The 18,265-nt window shown below is 37.0% G+C and overlaps 5 protein-coding genes across 5 annotated transcripts; 1 reads left to right on the top strand and 4 right to left on the bottom strand.

Moving 5' to 3' along the window:
* Positions 1–63: 63 nt before the first annotated feature.
* ELE39_003545 (large having a MATH plus UBC hydrolase plus type I pseurousyn plus hexapeptide) lies at positions 64–11,157 on the bottom strand (the record flags this gene model as incomplete). The annotated part of the gene is made up of 1 exon (XM_067346649.1): positions 64–11,157. One exon carries the CDS (start codon positions 11,155–11,157, stop codon positions 64–66), a length of 11,094 nt encoding a protein of 3,697 aa, XP_067199962.1.
* Positions 11,158–11,603: 446 nt separating this feature from the next.
* Positions 11,604–12,980, bottom strand: ELE39_003653 (uncharacterized protein; the record flags this gene model as incomplete). Its single annotated transcript, XM_067346757.1, has 1 exon — positions 11,604–12,980. One exon carries the CDS (start codon positions 12,978–12,980, stop codon positions 11,604–11,606), a length of 1,377 nt encoding a protein of 458 aa, XP_067200070.1.
* Positions 12,981–13,428: 448 nt separating this feature from the next.
* ELE39_003642 (type ATpase) lies at positions 13,429–14,232 on the bottom strand (the record flags this gene model as incomplete). Its single annotated transcript, XM_067346746.1, has 1 exon — positions 13,429–14,232. One exon carries the CDS (start codon positions 14,230–14,232, stop codon positions 13,429–13,431), a length of 804 nt encoding a protein of 267 aa, XP_067200059.1.
* Positions 14,233–14,495: 263 nt separating this feature from the next.
* ELE39_003631 (Low complexity) lies at positions 14,496–15,224 on the top strand (the record flags this gene model as incomplete). The annotated part of the gene is made up of 1 exon (XM_067346735.1): positions 14,496–15,224. The coding sequence occupies one exon, from the start codon at positions 14,496–14,498 to the stop codon at positions 15,222–15,224; it is 729 nt and encodes a 242-aa protein (XP_067200048.1).
* A 79-nt stretch (positions 15,225–15,303) lies between these two features.
* ELE39_003620 (uncharacterized protein) lies at positions 15,304–18,165 on the bottom strand (the record flags this gene model as incomplete). Its single annotated transcript, XM_067346724.1, has 1 exon — positions 15,304–18,165. One exon carries the CDS (start codon positions 18,163–18,165, stop codon positions 15,304–15,306), a length of 2,862 nt encoding a protein of 953 aa, XP_067200037.1.
* Between the last annotated feature and the right edge of the window lie 100 nt (positions 18,166–18,265).

Below are 18,265 nucleotides of genomic sequence, written 5' to 3'. Positions count from 1 at the left end.
TATATATTTAATTTAAAGGTGCTTGTACCTAATTTAAAAAAAAGCTATAAGTTACATGATTTGTTAAAATTGAGACTTCTTTGTTTGTCTAGACTCCAAATGTTCCGAATCTCCTCTTTCATGAGAAAAAGTATCAAATCTCTGCGAAATAATTCCATCCTGCATATTCTTAGCGTGCAAATTCGAGACCAGGTTGTGGATACCTCCAATTTGTTGTGGTAGTGGTGAGTGCTTTCCTTGAGATGGAGGATCAACAATAATTGAAGGTTGTTGCTGACCAGTATGTTGCCCCCATAAGCCAGATCCTCCTGTTCCACCGGTACTTCCTGTTCCACCCACATTTACTATTCCAGTGTGACCACCACCAATATTACCAATACCAATATTACCACCAATACCTACTCCCGTAACCAAATTGACTGTTGATAAGTTTAGTCCTCCAACGTTATTCATTCCTCTGGAGTTTATACCTCTAAAGTTTCCACCAATCACATTATTCCATTGATTTACGTTCATCTCCTCAGAAAGCACTCCTCCTGCTACTCCTGCTCCTGCCCCTCCCCCCCCCAATCCTCCAATTCTATTTACTCCTCCAATTCCTACAAACCCATCATTATTACCTTCAGGTGAATTCCATCTTGTGTTTTGAAGTATACCTTGCGTATTCCAACCATGTTTGACCCCTGGACTCTGTTGCTGTTGTGGATGCATCTGGACTCCATTATTACCCATTGTGCCGTTACCATCTATCCCGATACCGTTACTCATTGTTAGACCTCCATATCTTCCATTACTTACAGCACCAGCTGTGCTGCTGCTATGATGCTGGAAATTCGACGACGGTGAAACTCCTACTCTTACTCCTGCTCCTGCTCCTGTTAATCCTGCTACTCCTCCCATTGTTACTGTTCCTGTTCTTGCTCCTACCCCTAACAATCCAGTTCCCGATATAAAGTTCTGATGAAAAATACCTCCTCCGCCTGGCCCCAAGCTACTTGCATTCAGTCCAATTCCCAGTCCAGATCCATCAGATTTGGAGTTTAGCTCTGAAAGACAAGAAACTAAGTTTGGATGCGTCTTTATCGGAAGAGAACTGTTGCTGTTGTTACTACTACTACCTCCACCTCCACCTACACCACTACTTACACCTCCAGTTGGGTTTTGCTGTGATGACGTGTGTCTTAAATTAGCGTTGTTAACCGTCATACCACTCCCGATACCTCCGATATTTCCAATTCCCCCTCCGACTCTCCCAATTTCTCCAATACTTCCAGCGCTTGCTGTGTTATCAAAGGAAGAGGTCAGAAAATTCTTCCCAAATCCAAATGATTTAAACGTACCAGTGTTAGTTTTCGGATGTAAAGCAGAGGCTGGAGTAGAGGATGTAGGATTTGGGGCCGATAAGTTAACTGAATCTGGCGGCATAACGGTATGGCCTGAAGAAGAGGATAAAGATCCTTGATCCTGTTTACATACCAATGGTTTCTCATCTTGGGAACAATTAACACTTACAGCATACTGGGAATTAGGCATTCCCAGAAAGGGAGTAAGACCAAATCCGAGCCCAGGAAGAGAAGCTATTAAAGTATTTGAAATACTGGGAGGCTCTAAATCTCTCTTTTCTAAAGCTCTATAACCCTTTCTGATGTTTAAATTATCATTAATACCGCTATTATTAACGTTACCGGGCCTAATATTGTCCCCAAATAAAACATTTGTAGCTTTAGGCTCATTTAATTCTGCTTCATCTTCAATTCTGGCCTCTAGATCAGCATCAGAAGCAATGATTTGTGGAGCTTTTTCGGCTTTTTCCAGCTCAGAATTAGTCCTATAAAAGTTACAAAAGTACATATCAGAGAACTTCTCAGTGATTTCAAAGTCGTTCTCAAGAAGCTCCATGATATCTCTCGAAACCGGAACCATTACTTTGATGCTTTCTTTACAAATGATTGCATTACCATCCGATACTGTATCGTCACGATTTTCCTTAACTTCGTGATCACCATCTTGTTCCATATTATTTTGCATTATAGGAATCTCCAAATGAGTACAATAGAAGAATATGTTGGGGAAGTATCTTCTATCCAAGCTCAGCTGCTTTTGACCAAGATGCTTAGAGTCTCCAACAATAGTATGACCAATTTGATGCATATAAGCTCTAATTTTATTTACGTTACCTGGTTTTGAGGTACATGTACACAAAGAGAAGGTGGATGGAGATCCTTTATTGTAATTCTTGAACTTGATGTGCTCGCAAACATTAAATTTTGCAATTGAATCTCCTCCATCTGATGAAAGACATTTTGAGAATATCCTATTTGAAGCATTTGAAACAATATTTGATAATGATACACTCTTATCTGAAGAATTTTGAATCTGTCCGTGACACAAGAATATGTACTGGCATTGAACCTGAGTCAAGGTCTCACTCTTATTGTAATATTCTTTCACCTCCTCATTCTTCAGAACCAATATTGGTCCTCCAATTTCAACTCCAAGCTTTAAGGCAAGTCCTTTCATAATCCTCTTGTTACCTCTCCCCAATCCTATTCCTTTACAGCGTAATCTGAAGAAGTCTGAAATGCTCTCCATTTTTCCACTGTTGAGAATCTTCTCAAATCCGTCGGTAGTACCGTCTATGATCTTCACCTCCCTAACATTATCTTTCCCACCTTCGCTATCAGAATCATTTTCTTCTTCGTTCATAACACTACTCACTGTTTTCTTTTTCAATCCCTCCCCTGAGCCAGTTTTCTCATCCCTATTGCTCTCCTCATCATCCTCATGGCTTTTTTGACCACGCTTGTTTCTTAGCCTTATTCTCCCCTCATTCTTTTCTTCGTCTTCAATATCGTTCTCGTCGTTGTAGTTCTCTTCCTCATCGTCTTCCAAGTCTTCTTCTTCTTCGTCCTCATCCTCCACACTTGTTCCTTGGATTGAGCAGTACCAGAAAGGGGGCTTAAGAACGATACATAGGTCTTTGTTGTTAACCAATACTTGAGGAGCATCTTTTGCGACTTTTCTCATCTCCAAAAGCTGAGCTTCTTCATATGCAAAGTCGTCGATATCTGAAAATCTGACAATTCCTTCAACGTTTTGTATTAAATCCAAAGTCTTCTTATTTTGAGCAAAAGCAGAATTACTCTTTGTAGAGAAATGATCACAAATAACCTCCAAAGTCTTCTTAAGAACCTCCTCACTAATTGCCAGCTTATCCGTAATCCTCAGAGACGATACCCAATCTAAAGACGGATGGCCACGAAGTTTTTCAGTGTTCTCAGTAATAAAGTTACTGGTTGCATATTGTCTCAGGCCTATAGTATAGGACGCCATTCTGATCAATAGATTCTCAAATCCTTTAACTCCCTGTAAAGATAATATGATATCCATTGCATCCTTAACTCCAAAAACACTCAGAAAGAATGCTAATAAGACAAATGATTTGACTGACTTATAGCCCGTTGATTTAATTAACGAATTTGACCTTATGTAGTCTGTCTTGGGAAGTAATCCCAAATGCATCTCTATTACTGAACTAGGAGACAGTATCGATAAGCTTTCAATTAGTAATACTGTGAATAAAATTGCAGATCTTTGATGTACCGGTATTAGTATATTGTACATATTGTTGTGGTAACTGCTGAATGGCTCTTTCTTAATATATCCTGATTTAGGTATCGTAGATACTAATCCAGGTATCGGTATTACTGATCCAGATGATCCTGATACTGATTCTGAAAAAATCAAAGATCCCGATCCCATTTGTGGAATATTGGAGATTATTAATCTAAGGCAAGGCTCAAGGCTCCCATCTTCTAAAGATTTAAGGATGGAGGAAAGACTTTCAGATGCTACACTGGAAAGTTGTTGGGAGCTTGGCTCGCCCGAAAGAAGTCTCCTGAGGAGTTGTATAATCTCTCTCTGAATGAGAATTTGGTCAACCTTCTTGCTCCCTCCAATCAGAGACAAGTTACTTATAAGGTCGTTCAGTCCATTCATCCAGATTAAGAACTCTGATCTGCTACTATTCTCGGAAAATACTCCAGGAATGAGAGAAGAGGATTCCCTCATCCTATTGGAAATATCGGTAAACTTGTGTATAACACGCTCCAATAGTCGGCTAACTATGCTTGAGATGCTGAACGAGTCTCCAGAAAGACTTTCAAGGGCGATTTGAAAGAGTTCGTCAGGAACTTTCTGGAGTTTTTCAGGTCTAAGAGTTGTTGAGACAGAAGAAGAAGACGAATCTGGTTTAATATCCAAACTAACCTTTTCCATAGATTCTGAAGTGTTAGCATCTTTACTAGAAGCCGTAGCCAGATTGCTTCCTTTAACACCACTTTCTTCACCTTTGTCCTTATCACCTTTATGCTTTTCGCCTCTTTTATCCTGTTTAGACTCTTCATGATACTGATAATTATGACTATCCTGATCCTGATCCTGATCTTGATCTAGATCTTGATCTCGTTCTCTTCCTCTCAATTCTGATAGGTCAGCAGTATCATTTTCTACAAGCTTGATAGATTGAGATTCTAATCGTCTCTGAGCATTTAAGGCCTTTACAATGCTTGATTTCTGTAGTGAAGGAATTCCGGGAAGTTTCTTGGAGGCTTTCTTCTTCTTCTTGGATCCTCCTCCAGCCGCTGCCACTCCTCCAACTACAGCATTACTGGAAACAACTGATGATTCATTGTGAGTAGAGCTTGTATTTAAATTCTGTACCGTACTATTATTAGCATTAGCAATAGTAGTAGTTGTTATTCCTGATTTCAAATCCATTGAAGTGATCTCATAATTCACTCCAGTTATTGAATTACTACCTTTCTCCGTCTGATTCGATGAATTCCCCTGGTCGGTACAAGATTTAATTAAAGAAATCTCTTCCATAGAAATCTTACAGCTGCTGTTTTGGTATGAATGAATATCCAGGTCCTCAATTTGGGATGCTAAAAAGTCCCCAGAGTCATCCCCATGCTTAAGAACATCAAAGAATTGGGAAAATGCTAACTTAGAATCCCCAATAGAAGATGCAGATACCTGCCAAGTTCTTTCCAAATTATTCTTTTTTAGATCTAATATACTTGGAGAGTTATTTCCTGAGACACCCTTTATTGGAGTATTAAAGATCCCAAGCTGGTTAATTCTCTTAGTATTCATGCTGGTAATTATTGTCAACAACTCATCCTTTGAAAGAGAAGTTGGAAAGTCATCCACAATACTTGAATATGAATTTGACGACAAGGCTGCTGTTATAAAGGGTGAGATGAATGGACAATCAGAAATCAGAGGTTGAGACGATCCCAGATTACTGGATCTTTTCTGAACAATGAATACATCTCCTGTCGTCCTGTTGATCTTCTTAATTGATGAAGTCCATCTCCTCACATTTTGACATACTCTAATATGGCATTCCTCCAAAACTGTGTAATCATCTGCATTTGGAGTCTCTTTTGATGAGTTTTGAGGTATTAATCCCATCCTTCTAGCTCTGGGAAATACCCAAGAGACGATACAATCTCTCAGAGACTTTCTTGCCTCACATATAGAAGCACTTAACAAAGTGATATCCAAAGTTGTCTGGTCAAACCACTTAAAGATCAAAAGAGGAGCAACTGAATCGTCATTCATTGGGAACTTAGTACTGGACCATAAAGGATCTATAAGCTTGGCCTTGAATAAAGGAGAGACAATTTTTGGAACAGTTTTTTCTATCATCCTAGAGCTCTGACATACCAGTGAGTGAGCTATGTGACTTGGACATGTATACAAACAAGCACAATCTAAGTCTGATTCTCCTGCCCCTGCTCCCATTCCTGTTCCTGTTTTCCCCACAATTCCCGGTCCAGTTCCTGGGCCTGTATTAGTTTGGGAAGAAGAGCTTTTGGATATTTGATCAGAATTCTGAGATCCAGGAGGTATCTGGAGCTTCAACTCCGGAGGTACACAAATGAGAACTGCAACATCACAATGCGTGACATAGTTGGATTTGTGAGGTCCATAGTAATGATTCTCTAGGAAGTCATTTGGTTGCATATAAGTATATTTGAGTCTTCCTTTTCTTGTTGGTTCGGTATCTGGTCTCAAGGAATAAAGACAAAAAACATCCAGAGGATTACTTGGCATCCAACTTAAATCAAAACCTTCACATTCAATAGGTATCGGAATATGAGTTGTAGTGTTCCTCCTATTGACGTGATTATTACCTGAAGATTGTTGTCTTCCTCCTGTTGTATTGTGATCACCATTGTTCTTAGATTGAGGGGTTTCCAATGGCGTGATATCTGGTGTATCTAAATGACTGGAAATCTTGGTATCTAGAAACTGTTGATAGAGAACTTTTCGCATTGCCGAGTATAAGTGTCTTACAGTCGCGAGTCTATTCACATGAAGGACTCTAGAAGCACATAGTAAGCTCTCAGATGCAAAAGACTTCCTTCCAATGAGGTCATGCTCAAAGATGATGCTTACCAGCAAGGGAGTCGAAACAGCGTGGAATGTGTGGAGAGGAATAAATACATAAGGATCAATATGACTGAATGATACCTGGTTCACTTGGAGATGTTGGATTGCCTCTGTAAGAGGATTTGGTACTATGGATCCATTGGAACTAACTGTCCCAGAAGAAGACTTATTAGAAGAGTTCCTCTTCTTCGAGCCTGTTGTCTGCTTTAAAGGCGTTGAATCTTTATGAGAAAGAGGATTTTCAATACCTGCCAAAGATAGAGACTCTTGATTAGAAGAGTTTGTAGGCCAAGTAGATAAAGCACCAGGCGGAAGCAACTTTGATGATACTCTATGTAAAGCTCCAGAGAGAAGTATCTGAGTAATATATACCAATATTGGAACCACAAAGCTAGAACTTCCGAGCTCTAAAGCAAATCTATCAATCATTCTGTTTGTGGGGCAAGAAAGAGAACAGGAAGATGCTATAGAGGAGGATCCATGTATATCTAGAGCTGCTGATACCTGGTTTATTGCAGCATTCAGAAGCTGTTTGTTATCACAAAATCTAATCAAGTTGAGTGGACAACAGCTAGATTCCAATAGGAACTTGGACTCTGTTAAGAACCTGGCACAAAGATCCTCAGGAGTAAGTCTAGGATCGAATAGGAGGTCGTCACTACTCTTGAAAAGAAGCCTTTTGAGTCTAATAGTGATAGCAACAGGAAGGAGCTCATAGATAAAGTGAATAAGATGAGGCCAGAGCTGGACATGAAGCCTATTAATGAAATTCAGAGCAATATTGTAAGATGGCGTGATTTGAGTTTGAGTATGTTGAAAGCTTGAAGGATGAGACGGAATTGAAGGATAAAGAATCCTTTTCACCTTATTATAAGGTACCAGCTTATCTTCTATTGAGATATTGTTCTTTAAATACTCCTTTAAACAGCCCTTATCGTGTTTTTGATCTTGATCCAGTTCTAAGTCTGGGTCTGGACGATCGTCTCTATCTGTTTCACAGTGGTCAACATTTGGTTCAAGAGACGAGTATAGCTCTGACTGGGAGAATAAAAGATTTTGAGATTCTTCAGAGATTCCAAACTCTTCTAAGAGCCTGTAAATCTCAAGAAATATGTTAGCAGAGAGGGATCTAAGGTGAGGAACAACTTGGAGAATGGCATTCAAATCTTTGGAGTCCAAGTCAGGTCCTAACATAATATCCAATAGCATACCCCAGAATTTGGGGACGGCGTCTCGTAGAGATTCGAATGCTAGTGAGTTGAGGAGCTTTTGGGCTGAAGGTGTGAGAATAGTCCTCCCAGATAGGATGACGGAAGGATCCGCCGAGAAAGGTTGGATTAGAGGTTCTTGAAGCTGGAAGTAACTGTTCACTAAAGGCCAACCCCAGCGATAGTCTACAAGCATCCATAGAGAATAGGGATCAATTGATAATCCTGCATCCATAAGAGGATGTCCAAAGACACATGTTGTTGAATCACATACAGTAACGTTTGCAATATCTACACACATTGCAAGATGATCAACCTCCGAAGAAGGAATCTCGAGATGCACATTGTTTGGACCGTAAGTGTTAACTTGTGTGGATACCCAGGATGGGATGTACTGAAGCTCTTCCTCGGAAACCTTCAGTAGATCCAGAGTATCCTGGTAAAGTTTTGGATTAATAGTCTTTATATCACAGTCAGCCATTACATCTCCTGCTGCTATTGAATCAATGTAGTCCTCAGCGATGTAGACAGCTGCAGCACAAAAGAAGCCACCATGGCACTTCCACTCCGTGAACTCAATTTTGGGAATGAGTCTCTCAACCAGACCATCACAAATTCTAAACCAGGGACCATCTTCCTCAGGTCTGATTAGAAGCTGATGAACATTTCTAGTAGAGTTACCTCCAGAAGCGTCTCCCTCTTTAATTACGACTCCATATAGTGAGTACCATTTTTCCATATATTGACTGGAAGATCCAAAAAAGTTCTCTGAATCTGGGGACTTGGCTTCACTCCTACGCCCAGTCGTGTCATCCTGGCTATCCGATTGGATAGAAACATCTTGGTTCTCATCAAAGCCGTCCTCTGAGACGTACTCCAAAGAGTACTCATCATTGGATTCAAGGCATAAAGCAGAGTCATTGTCCAATGCTAAGCCTCTGCTATTCTGGCCAGAATCAGGACCTCCTGCTCCCTTGTTGCTCCTAGCCTTGCTTTTGACATCCGGAACACTTTCATCAATGCCGTCCTCATCTTGAAATTGATCGCTTATTAGGGGTTGAATATCCTCTTGTTGGGTACTGTTTTGTCCATGATTAGTGTGTTTTGTACCCTTAAAGTCTTGATTAACTACTCCGATACCTGTATTCATATTTATACTGGAATTCTCCAGCAAGAATGAGGCTTCAAGTCTAAAAGGGACGTCAAAAAGTTCTCCCTTTTTGGCATTCTTTGGAGGAGTGAAGTAGATGAACAGAGTTTCAGGGAATCTCTTAAATCGGTGGGCATAATGCTCTATGGCCTTCGGGATTGAGTGGATATGCTTGGCTCTAAGGCAACACGTGGAGTAGTCCGAGAAGCAATCCCCTCCATCCTCAGCCACACTGGAAAACAATACTCTACAGGTATTATCAAACTCTGTAGGTACTCTCAGATCCTCCTCCAAATCAAATATGGAGGAAATTGAGATATTCATATCTCGGTTTTGGGCTTGGCCTTGTTCATGATCATGGTACTGGTATTGACCTTCATCTTGATCTTGGCACTGATATTGGCCTTGGAATTGCCCCTGTTTCTGGTCTTTTGCCTTACGCGTTACTGCACTCTTTTCTTCAAACTCCCTGAATTCTTTATACTCACCATCAGGAAAATCAGACCTCTCAAACTCATCCTTTCCTTCAGATACTCCCAAATTAACAAATTTTTCCGAACCCTTGAGATTCTGGGGAATTGACTTTCTGTGATGTGCGGCAATCTGAAGAATTGCATGTGCGGACTCCAAGTAAATGGCGCCGAAAATGAAGCAGTGGAAGCGCATTAGAGGGTCAGCCACGTCAATTCTCTGCAAATCATTCATATAGAGAGCCTTCATAATCCAAGAGCAGTCTGGAATTGGAGGTAGTTTGCATCTAAAACACTCCCTTTCTTCTGAATTAGGTTTCTGAGTTGGAGTACTCTTATCGGAAGTACAATGGCGCCCACTTCCGGTGGATGTGGGGGATGACGTGTCAGTCAAGTCGGGACTCCTGGGATAGGAATCAAATTCGCCGCCGCATTTACAACACTTAGAGAAGCACCAGTCATCTACAAGAGATGGATCTGTGGCGATTCTCTCTTGCCAGCCGTGTCGAATAGACCTTTTAACAGAATAGGCAATTGGCCAGAGGGTCATGTATGCAAAAGTTTTCTGGAGAGCCTCAATAATGGATGTTTGCGGTTGCTGTGAGTCTATAATTGAGATGAGAGAGTGGGTAGAGTCAGGTCTCTTTGATCTTTCTGAGGAATTAGAATTCTGGGTTGAACATTTCTTGAGGATTCGTGGGTTCCAAGAGAAGATTGCTCTTCTAAACTCCTTAATATGGTAAAGCAGGTGCACAAATGCAGGAACAAAGTCCACATTAAGCTGAGATCTCAGAGTTGGGACAAATAAGTTACTGCTGGACCATAAAAGCCTGTCCATAATTGACAGAGGAGTGCTCCCCACTAATAAGGAGCCTTCTAGTTGATGTTGAGAGAGGCCACAACTTTCTGGAGATAATGACTCTGTTCTGCAAGAGAGAAGGCCTCTGTTGGAATTCTCCGCTAATTCGTGGAAGGCGCAAAGATTTGTTATAGTATGATGGTTCGAACAGCCTTGGTTCTGCTCTTGGCGGGCTCCTGTTATACAAGGCTTGTACTGAGCCAGGGCTGATGCATTTCTATACGGTAGAGTCCCCCATATACTCCATGGTCTACATTTAGGAGATCTTGACCAGATTCTTGGAAATGGAGGCTCAGCTCTACCTCTAATTAATACGGTTCCTTCTTCATCAACAAAGCCTGCGGCTCTAGTAAGTCTCACATGTGAAACCATCTTATGCCATCCTCTGCTCATTGCATCATGAGAAAAGGTCCAATGGGCCCAAGACGTGATGTTCGCCTTGGGGTCCAAAAAGTTTACAACTGAAAGCTGAAATCGAACATTTGGAAAAATCCAATCATCTGGATATGATTCATGGTAGAGTGCCTCCAGAAACACGCTCAAATAACTACTTTCGGAATCATTACAGCTTCCTCCTCTGGGATGAACTAGCAATCTATAATAAAACCCTCTACAGTATCCAATTTGTGGGGATTCCATATCTATGGGAGTCTTTGCAATCTTCCAGAAGTTTCGAATCGGAAAATCAATGTACATTTTATCGTCAGAATTGATAACAGAACTATTTGCTGAGCTAGAGCTGAATTCATCCTCATTATATGTACTTTGTAGCCTGCTCCTTTTATTTGATGAAGAGAAACTCGGCAATCTTGGGCCTACTGGATATAGTCCATTATAAACCTTCCCAAAGTGCGAGGCCAAACGCGATGACCTCTCGTAGTACTCTAGACTTGATTCCTCCACCACTTTTCTGATCGGAATCTCTTCATCTTTTTGTTTTAAACCCCATTTCTCAGACTTGTCTGCAGATGATATGTCTAGATGACCTTGATCACCATTACGAACCATCTGATCCTTTTTTTAACGCAAGCCTCCTTTCGGATGATCAAGCACTACTCTATCAATCCTTAATATCCATAAAGAATTGACCTTCTTTTTTAAACTTTTCTTGCTATTAATGGTCTCCTGGTCTTTCTATACTCACAGGCCCAGAGGGGTGTCTTAGGTCATGTTGCCCGCCAAAATGAATTTTTCACCCTCGATAAATTCTCAAAGAGACCATTTATTTATCCAATTAAGGAGTAGAAGAGAATTTTCACAGGATAGAAGAGAGCAAATTTATTTATATAGGCAGAAGATTCTAGTTTTTTAAACAAAAACATTAAGCTAACTTCTAATTAATATACGAGCAATTTTAGGCGGGAAATTTTTGAAGCGTGCATGTAGAGTTAATTAAAGAGGATAAATATTAGTTTTAATTAAAATAGAAGAAAGTCTAAAGCAATTAGATGTGATTAGTTGACATTAAGTGCATTTTCAATGTCTTTAAAGAGTTTATCTTCCTCTTTATCTTCAAGAACATGTGTTGAAGTAATATAAGATCTCGAGTTGGAGTGTTCATTAAACTTAGAGGAATAGTTGAATTTGGACATTAGATTTGGAATATCGCCGAGATAAATAGCTTCTTTGCAAGGAATTGAAAGGTTGCTCAAGGGAGTATTGAGTGTTAATTCATCACTATTGGAGGTAATTAGAGCATTAGGAATTGAGCCAAGCAGATGCATGAGCTTTTCTTCCAACTTTTGCAGGAAAAACTTAAAAGCTTCATCATTATGCTTTGAATGGATTTTCTTAAGTTTATCTTCAACAAACTCCTTTGTATATTTTGGATTTGGTGGAAAAGCTACAGATTTGCACTGAACAACAACTTTGACTTTAATATTATCCAGTTTGCAAGTTGGAGTCGAGCTTGTTTGAGAATTTATGAGCTGAAATATTAATAATAGCCTGTCATGAATGATTTTTGGATTAATAATGATTTGTTGATTTTTGATACCGGTCGGTACCCATTCTTGTTGTTCAGTACTAAATAAGAATGTTGGAGGTAAATCGTACGATGTGATATTGAATTCCTGGTGGAGATTAATTTTCTCAAGAGAATCTAGTCCAACTTTAACATTATCATGCCTAAAAACCATCATTGAATTAAGGTTATTGTCACTTTCTATTCCTTTAAATAGACGAAGATTCTTATATAAAGTGCTTCCAGAATGTTTATTCACAAAGTGGAGCAAAAGGTGCGTACAATTTCCATTACCATTTAGTGTATAAGTAAAACTTAACTTAAAATGTTCAAAGCCCTTGTCCTCATCCCTATATATCTTACAATTATCCTTAATACCTCCATAAGAAAACCTTTCCCACGTGAATTCTGGTTCAAAAATACGAGCTAATAGATTGTTTCTATACCTTCTGCTGGTCAAAAAGTCAGATTTTCCAAAGAACAAAGTTCTATAGTCTCCAAATACAGAAGTTTCTAGTCCGTGAACTAATTCAGTCTTGCTATTGTTGGATTCACTAATTGCTCCTTGCAAAATACAATCTCCTTTTTGAAGTTCTATACCATTGCAGTTACTGCATGTAAACGACTTGAAGTTTCCCTCCTTATTTGTATCTTTTGTAGAGTCACAGCCACATAATCTACAAATTTCAAAATTACTTTTATAATTTGGTAGTTCAAGCCTTATTGAGGATATTGATTCGTTTGATTTTGAATTCTCTTTATAATTAATAGCTTTATCCACTTCAATACAATTGGATAAGTTCACAATTGTCAGTAATAATATTAGGCCAGAACATAACTTTCTCATAAAATTTCTAAGCTCCTTCATGAGGTCTCATTATTCAATTCACGAGTTTTTCAATTGTTCCTTTAACTCTCCCAATTCCACCTTTTTTTTATTATCCACTTTAAAAACGTATATTTATTTTTACAAATATACCTATTTATTCATCCTAGGTACCGTAATTAATATTTTTGACACGTATGGCGCCAATCAAGGGTGGTCTTGGCGGTAACTTAGAATCAATAATAAAAATAGATTTCCAGTCTAGGATGTGGGATTAGTTTGAGGTTTTTGGTGAAATTGATAATTACGTGACTTTTTAATTCTAAAGATTCGGAACAATAACATAGTTTTTAAAGACTTAGACAAGAAAGCATAGTTAGAAATTGGAACTAAAAGAAAATAAAAAGACATTATAAAAGTTAGATTAGAGATCAGAAAAAGATAATTGATATTGTTTGCTTAAATAAGAGCATGACTTTTAATATAAAGTCTAATACTCATCATTGTTAATGTCAAAGTTCATAGCTGGATCCTGTTCTTCGTGAAATTGGAGATTCATATCTATATTTAACAATACATTTGAAACAGAATCTTCATCATCAGGCTTCAGAGGAACATAGGAAACAATGCTATAATCTTCAAGAAGGTTCGCTAGAGCAACATTTAGAGGCATTATGTGGCTCGGAGTAACTTTTTCAAGATCGCTAATTAAACTAAGAGAGTCCCTTTGAAGGAAACTATAAACAAGGTTCTCATCTTGGACTATATCACATTTTGTAATAACATTTACATGCGGTATTTCAAGCTGGATCATTGTACTTAATGCCGAGACGGATCCTGCTACAAACTTACTTGCATCAGTAAGAAACCCAACATCCAAACAATAGACGCCACAAATCCTGAAATCCCACCTTTGTAATGCTGTTACTAGAATCTTCATTACTGGAAGATGAGTAAATAACTCAATTTGTCCGGGACAATCAAATAGTACGTAGTCATTATCTCCAAAATTCTTATTTAGTTGTTCTTCCAGCCAGTCTAGATTTTCTATGAAGTATTCCATAGCAAATACTTGGCCTCCATTTGGGCCCAGATGAATCTCCTCCATTACGTCATTCAATGAAATTAAATCCCGTATATCTAATTGACATGTGTAGTTAAAGTGCTCTGCAGCCGGATCCAGGTTAACCACGTGGCAGGTTCTTCCAGTAACTTCACAATGTTTCTGGATAGTAGAGCAGTATGTTGATTTTCCTGATCCTGCTGGACCTACCACAAGCTGAGCAAATCTCATGGATATTTAAAGATTAATTAGCCTTGTTATTCAATTCAAAAACAGAAAAAAATGACCAAAATCTCTGAATAAATATCTTCCCTCAACCTGTACTGGGACTATTCAAGAAAATGCCCATTAAGCCCTATCAAACTAATTCTTCTCCCACTTTTTTTTTACTTTATACTTTTCCGTTACCTTTGTTTATAATCAGATTATTTTTGGCGCCAACGTCATGCGATCTTGTGGCGCCATGTTCCTGACAAATTAAGGGATGTGGAAAAATGTCAGGAGTAGACTATTCGAAGTGGGATAAGATAGAGATTAGTAGCGATGAGGAGTCAGAAAGACTTGGTTCTGGTTGTAATGTAACTAGATTTGATTCTCCTCAATCAATTACTATTGGAGGACGGAGAGAAAGTGAAGAAGATAAAAAATTAAGTTCTAATTTAATAGCGGATGAATTAGAAATAGAGCCTGGACACGTATCACGAGAGAAGACATTATCTCTGGATGACTATGTCTTTGGGGGGAGATCTAAGAGTGGAAAAGATTATTACTGGACTCAGACAGAAAATGATTTGATAGTAATAGTGGAAATTAATCCGGAAATGAAGAATACAGATTTTAAAATAAATGTAACGGAGAAAAGTGTTACGATAATGTACGGCTTAGAAACGATACTACTTGAGGAGTTTGAGTATGAAGTAAAAGATGACGATAGTACGGTATTTTGGTCAATTAAAGAGGTGGAATCATTTGATACAACACAAAAAAAGAGGAAAGTTACTAGAATGTTAGTATTAGAACTCGAAAAAAAGGAGCTTAATACAAGTATTAGATTATGGTGGAAAAGAGTTTTTAAAGGAGGTATCGAGACAGATATTTCGAATTTTAGTAGATTCACATCAACGAAGAAAGAAGAAAGAAATAAAAAATTTCTAGAAGCTTGGGAAAAGGCACATAATGAATTTAGAAATAAGATAAAAAATAGACAGAAATTTAGTATTTAGTATATTATTAAAAAATGATAATAAATACGATATTCTCTAATAAAATAGTTTTTCTTTCTAGTATTTATAAATCCTTAAATTATTCTTGGCCAATATTTTTAATCTTTTGTTTCAAAGAATTGTACCATTCTACAAGATTATTGTTTAATGAAGACTCTATAGATATATTTGAGATGATCATAAACAATGCATTATTCAGAGATAAAATTTCATTACCAACGGATACCTCATTATTGTAATTTTTATGATCTTGAACATTATCTTCAATTTGTAATTTATTTTGAGTATTAGAATCAACAAATTCAGGACTTTTGTGATAAAGCAAAAGTATCTCAAATATACTAAGAATATATTTGGAATCAACATATAATTGTAAGCATCCTTGCTTGCTCAAGCATTCAATTTCAAATATCTGACGTCTATATGTATCTTCAACAATATATGATACCTTTTTAACAAGTTCTGGAATAAGATTTTCAGATTCTATTTGACTTTGCATCTCTGGACTATTATTACATGTAGATTCTAAAGTTACCACAATATTCAATAAGTACTCCCCAATAGAGACAATGGAACTATAGGGTTGAATACTTGAATTCTCTATAATGGAAATTACAGCTTCTTCCAAAGACTGTGTATCAGAATCTTTTAGATTTTGAATTTGGTTAATTACATTGATATCTTCTTTATTCCAGGAATCAAGACGATTATATCCTTCAAAAAACGCTAAAGTTGGGTACGAGCAACATTGGGAAATAATATCAATAGAATCCGAGAGAATCTGAGAAATTAATACTTGAGACCCAAATTTATCAAAGAAATCAAACTGATTCAAAGAAGAAGATTCTTGATCTCCAAGAATATTTTTAATTTCAAGAGATAAAGATTCTGATACAGTTTCCTGAATCCTTTGAAAGATTGAATATTGATTAAAGCATATCTGATCATGAAATATATTTAATAAGAGAGATTTAGACTCAGAGTCTTCATTTTTAGCTGTAGAGCAATATATTGATTTGCAACGAACCATTAAAGTCTGTAACAAGTCATAAAAAATCCTTCTGGTCTTCATTAATGAAAAATGAAAAGCAAAACATGATGAAAGTAGATTTTTATCCAATACATTAGCTGATGTTAATAATAGATGTGAATTCTTTTGTTTTTTTTCAATACTTTTAATCAGATTCAATGTTTCAGCTCTAACTGAACTTTGAATAGGATTTAATAAGTAAATTAAATCATTTTCAAGGAAAAACCTGAGTGAGTAATCAATCATTGAGATGAAAAAAATGATATAATTCTCTAAAGGAATTAAAGTAAGTTGTGTATGATCACCAAATCTCTCATTTGAAAGTAATACTCCAATTCTTTCAGCTAGAATTAAGCTTTTAGATTCAATTTCTGATGAATACTCTGAAACCGGAGACTGATTAATAATTAAAGATTTTAAGTTCGATGAGATATTCTTCATACTTTGGAATATCCATGCCAAATCACAAAGCAAAAGTGACTGCACAAAGTTTCCTTGTATTAATAATATATCAGAAATATGAGTAAAATGATCTTGATTAAAATGACTTGATATAAAATTTGACATTCCTTGTTTATTTAAGTCAGGAATAACAACTAGTTCTAATCCGTCAATAATTGACCTGTATATTCTCTCACATATTGTTCGAATTTCTTTAACATCAATTGTTGAGATTGTATCATGATCTACTTCAAATATAGAATCTGAATCCATTTCAAAGCTTTCTGAATAATTTTCAGGAAAAATAAATTTAGAACTTGTGATTGAGTTGACAATTATCTTTATAAATTCTTGTACATCTGGAATACAAACTCCAAGTAATTTCTTAATAACAGTTTGTATATTTTCTGAAATAGTGATAGTAGAATGGTTGCTTAATAAAATTGAATCAATAATGTGATTCCTTGAGGAGATAAGTTCAGAAAACCACGAAAAGAATCTGGAAATGGCTTCATCTTCTCTAATTCTGAATATATCTTGCGTGAAGTAAGCTGATTCCAAATCTTCAATAGCTGGAAGAAAAATAATAGCAGAGTGTTTTCCACTTCTATTAGTCTTTCTAGTAATTTTATTAAGTTGGTCGCCTTCAGATCCTTTATTTTGTGACCCAAATGTAGTTAAAGACCATAAAAGTCTCCATACTTGTTCTATTTGTTCATAAATAATATCCATCATTTTTTTGTATAATCTTGAGTCATGACCAAATTTGGAGTAAACTAGAATTAATTCATTATTAGCACTTTCTTCAATAGTTTCATTAATGAATTTATTTTGAAAGAAGTCATCCAGCATATTAAGTATTGCGTTCTCGAGACTTCTATAGCGTTCTATTCTAGCAGAGAATTCTGGTATTGACTCCAAACTGCTGACTAAAAATCTCAAAGAACAGACCTTATTAATAATTTCATGAAAGTCTTGGCCTTGTTCTTTAATTAGCATTAAGAATGTATCCTTGTCTTGTAGAACGCTTTCAATTTCATAAAGTAATGATTCAAATTTACTATTATTTGTTAGAATCTGTGAAACAGTTTCTAGCTTTTCTTTTTTCTCAAAAAGAGATAATATATTCTCAATATTAATATTACTGATATATTTGTCTTCATTCACATTTAATAAATTAGAAAATTCATTAATCTTTGAATTTAATTCCTTGCAAATTCTATTATTTTCTTCACTCTTTGAAATGAAATTGTTCATCAAACTGTTTATTTCGTCCATATTTGATTCAATCTGCTCGTTATAATCGGTGATTGTATACATACATGATTGTGAAATTGCGAGAAGTTCCTCTTCCAACTGACGACCATTTTCAGTCACACTTCTTCGTCTTAATGCACTATTTAACCATGCTATTGCAGAAAAATCCTTTTCGTCTAGCTTTCCTAACTCAAAAACACTATAAGTGCTCATATAGTCAATATAATTATTTGAAATACAAACACAAACTTTTTCTTGTACGGTTTTTACACTTTCAGTTCCTTCTGATACCGCTGCTTTCCCCACTAAGCCA

This window comes from Cryptosporidium sp. chipmunk genotype I, assembly GCF_004936735.1.
Source record: "Cryptosporidium sp. chipmunk genotype I strain 37763 chromosome Unknown contig_7, whole genome shotgun sequence".
In the NCBI taxonomy this organism is placed as follows: domain Eukaryota; phylum Apicomplexa; class Conoidasida; order Eucoccidiorida; family Cryptosporidiidae; genus Cryptosporidium; species Cryptosporidium sp. chipmunk genotype I.
This window is presented reverse-complemented; position numbering and strand designations above follow the sequence as displayed.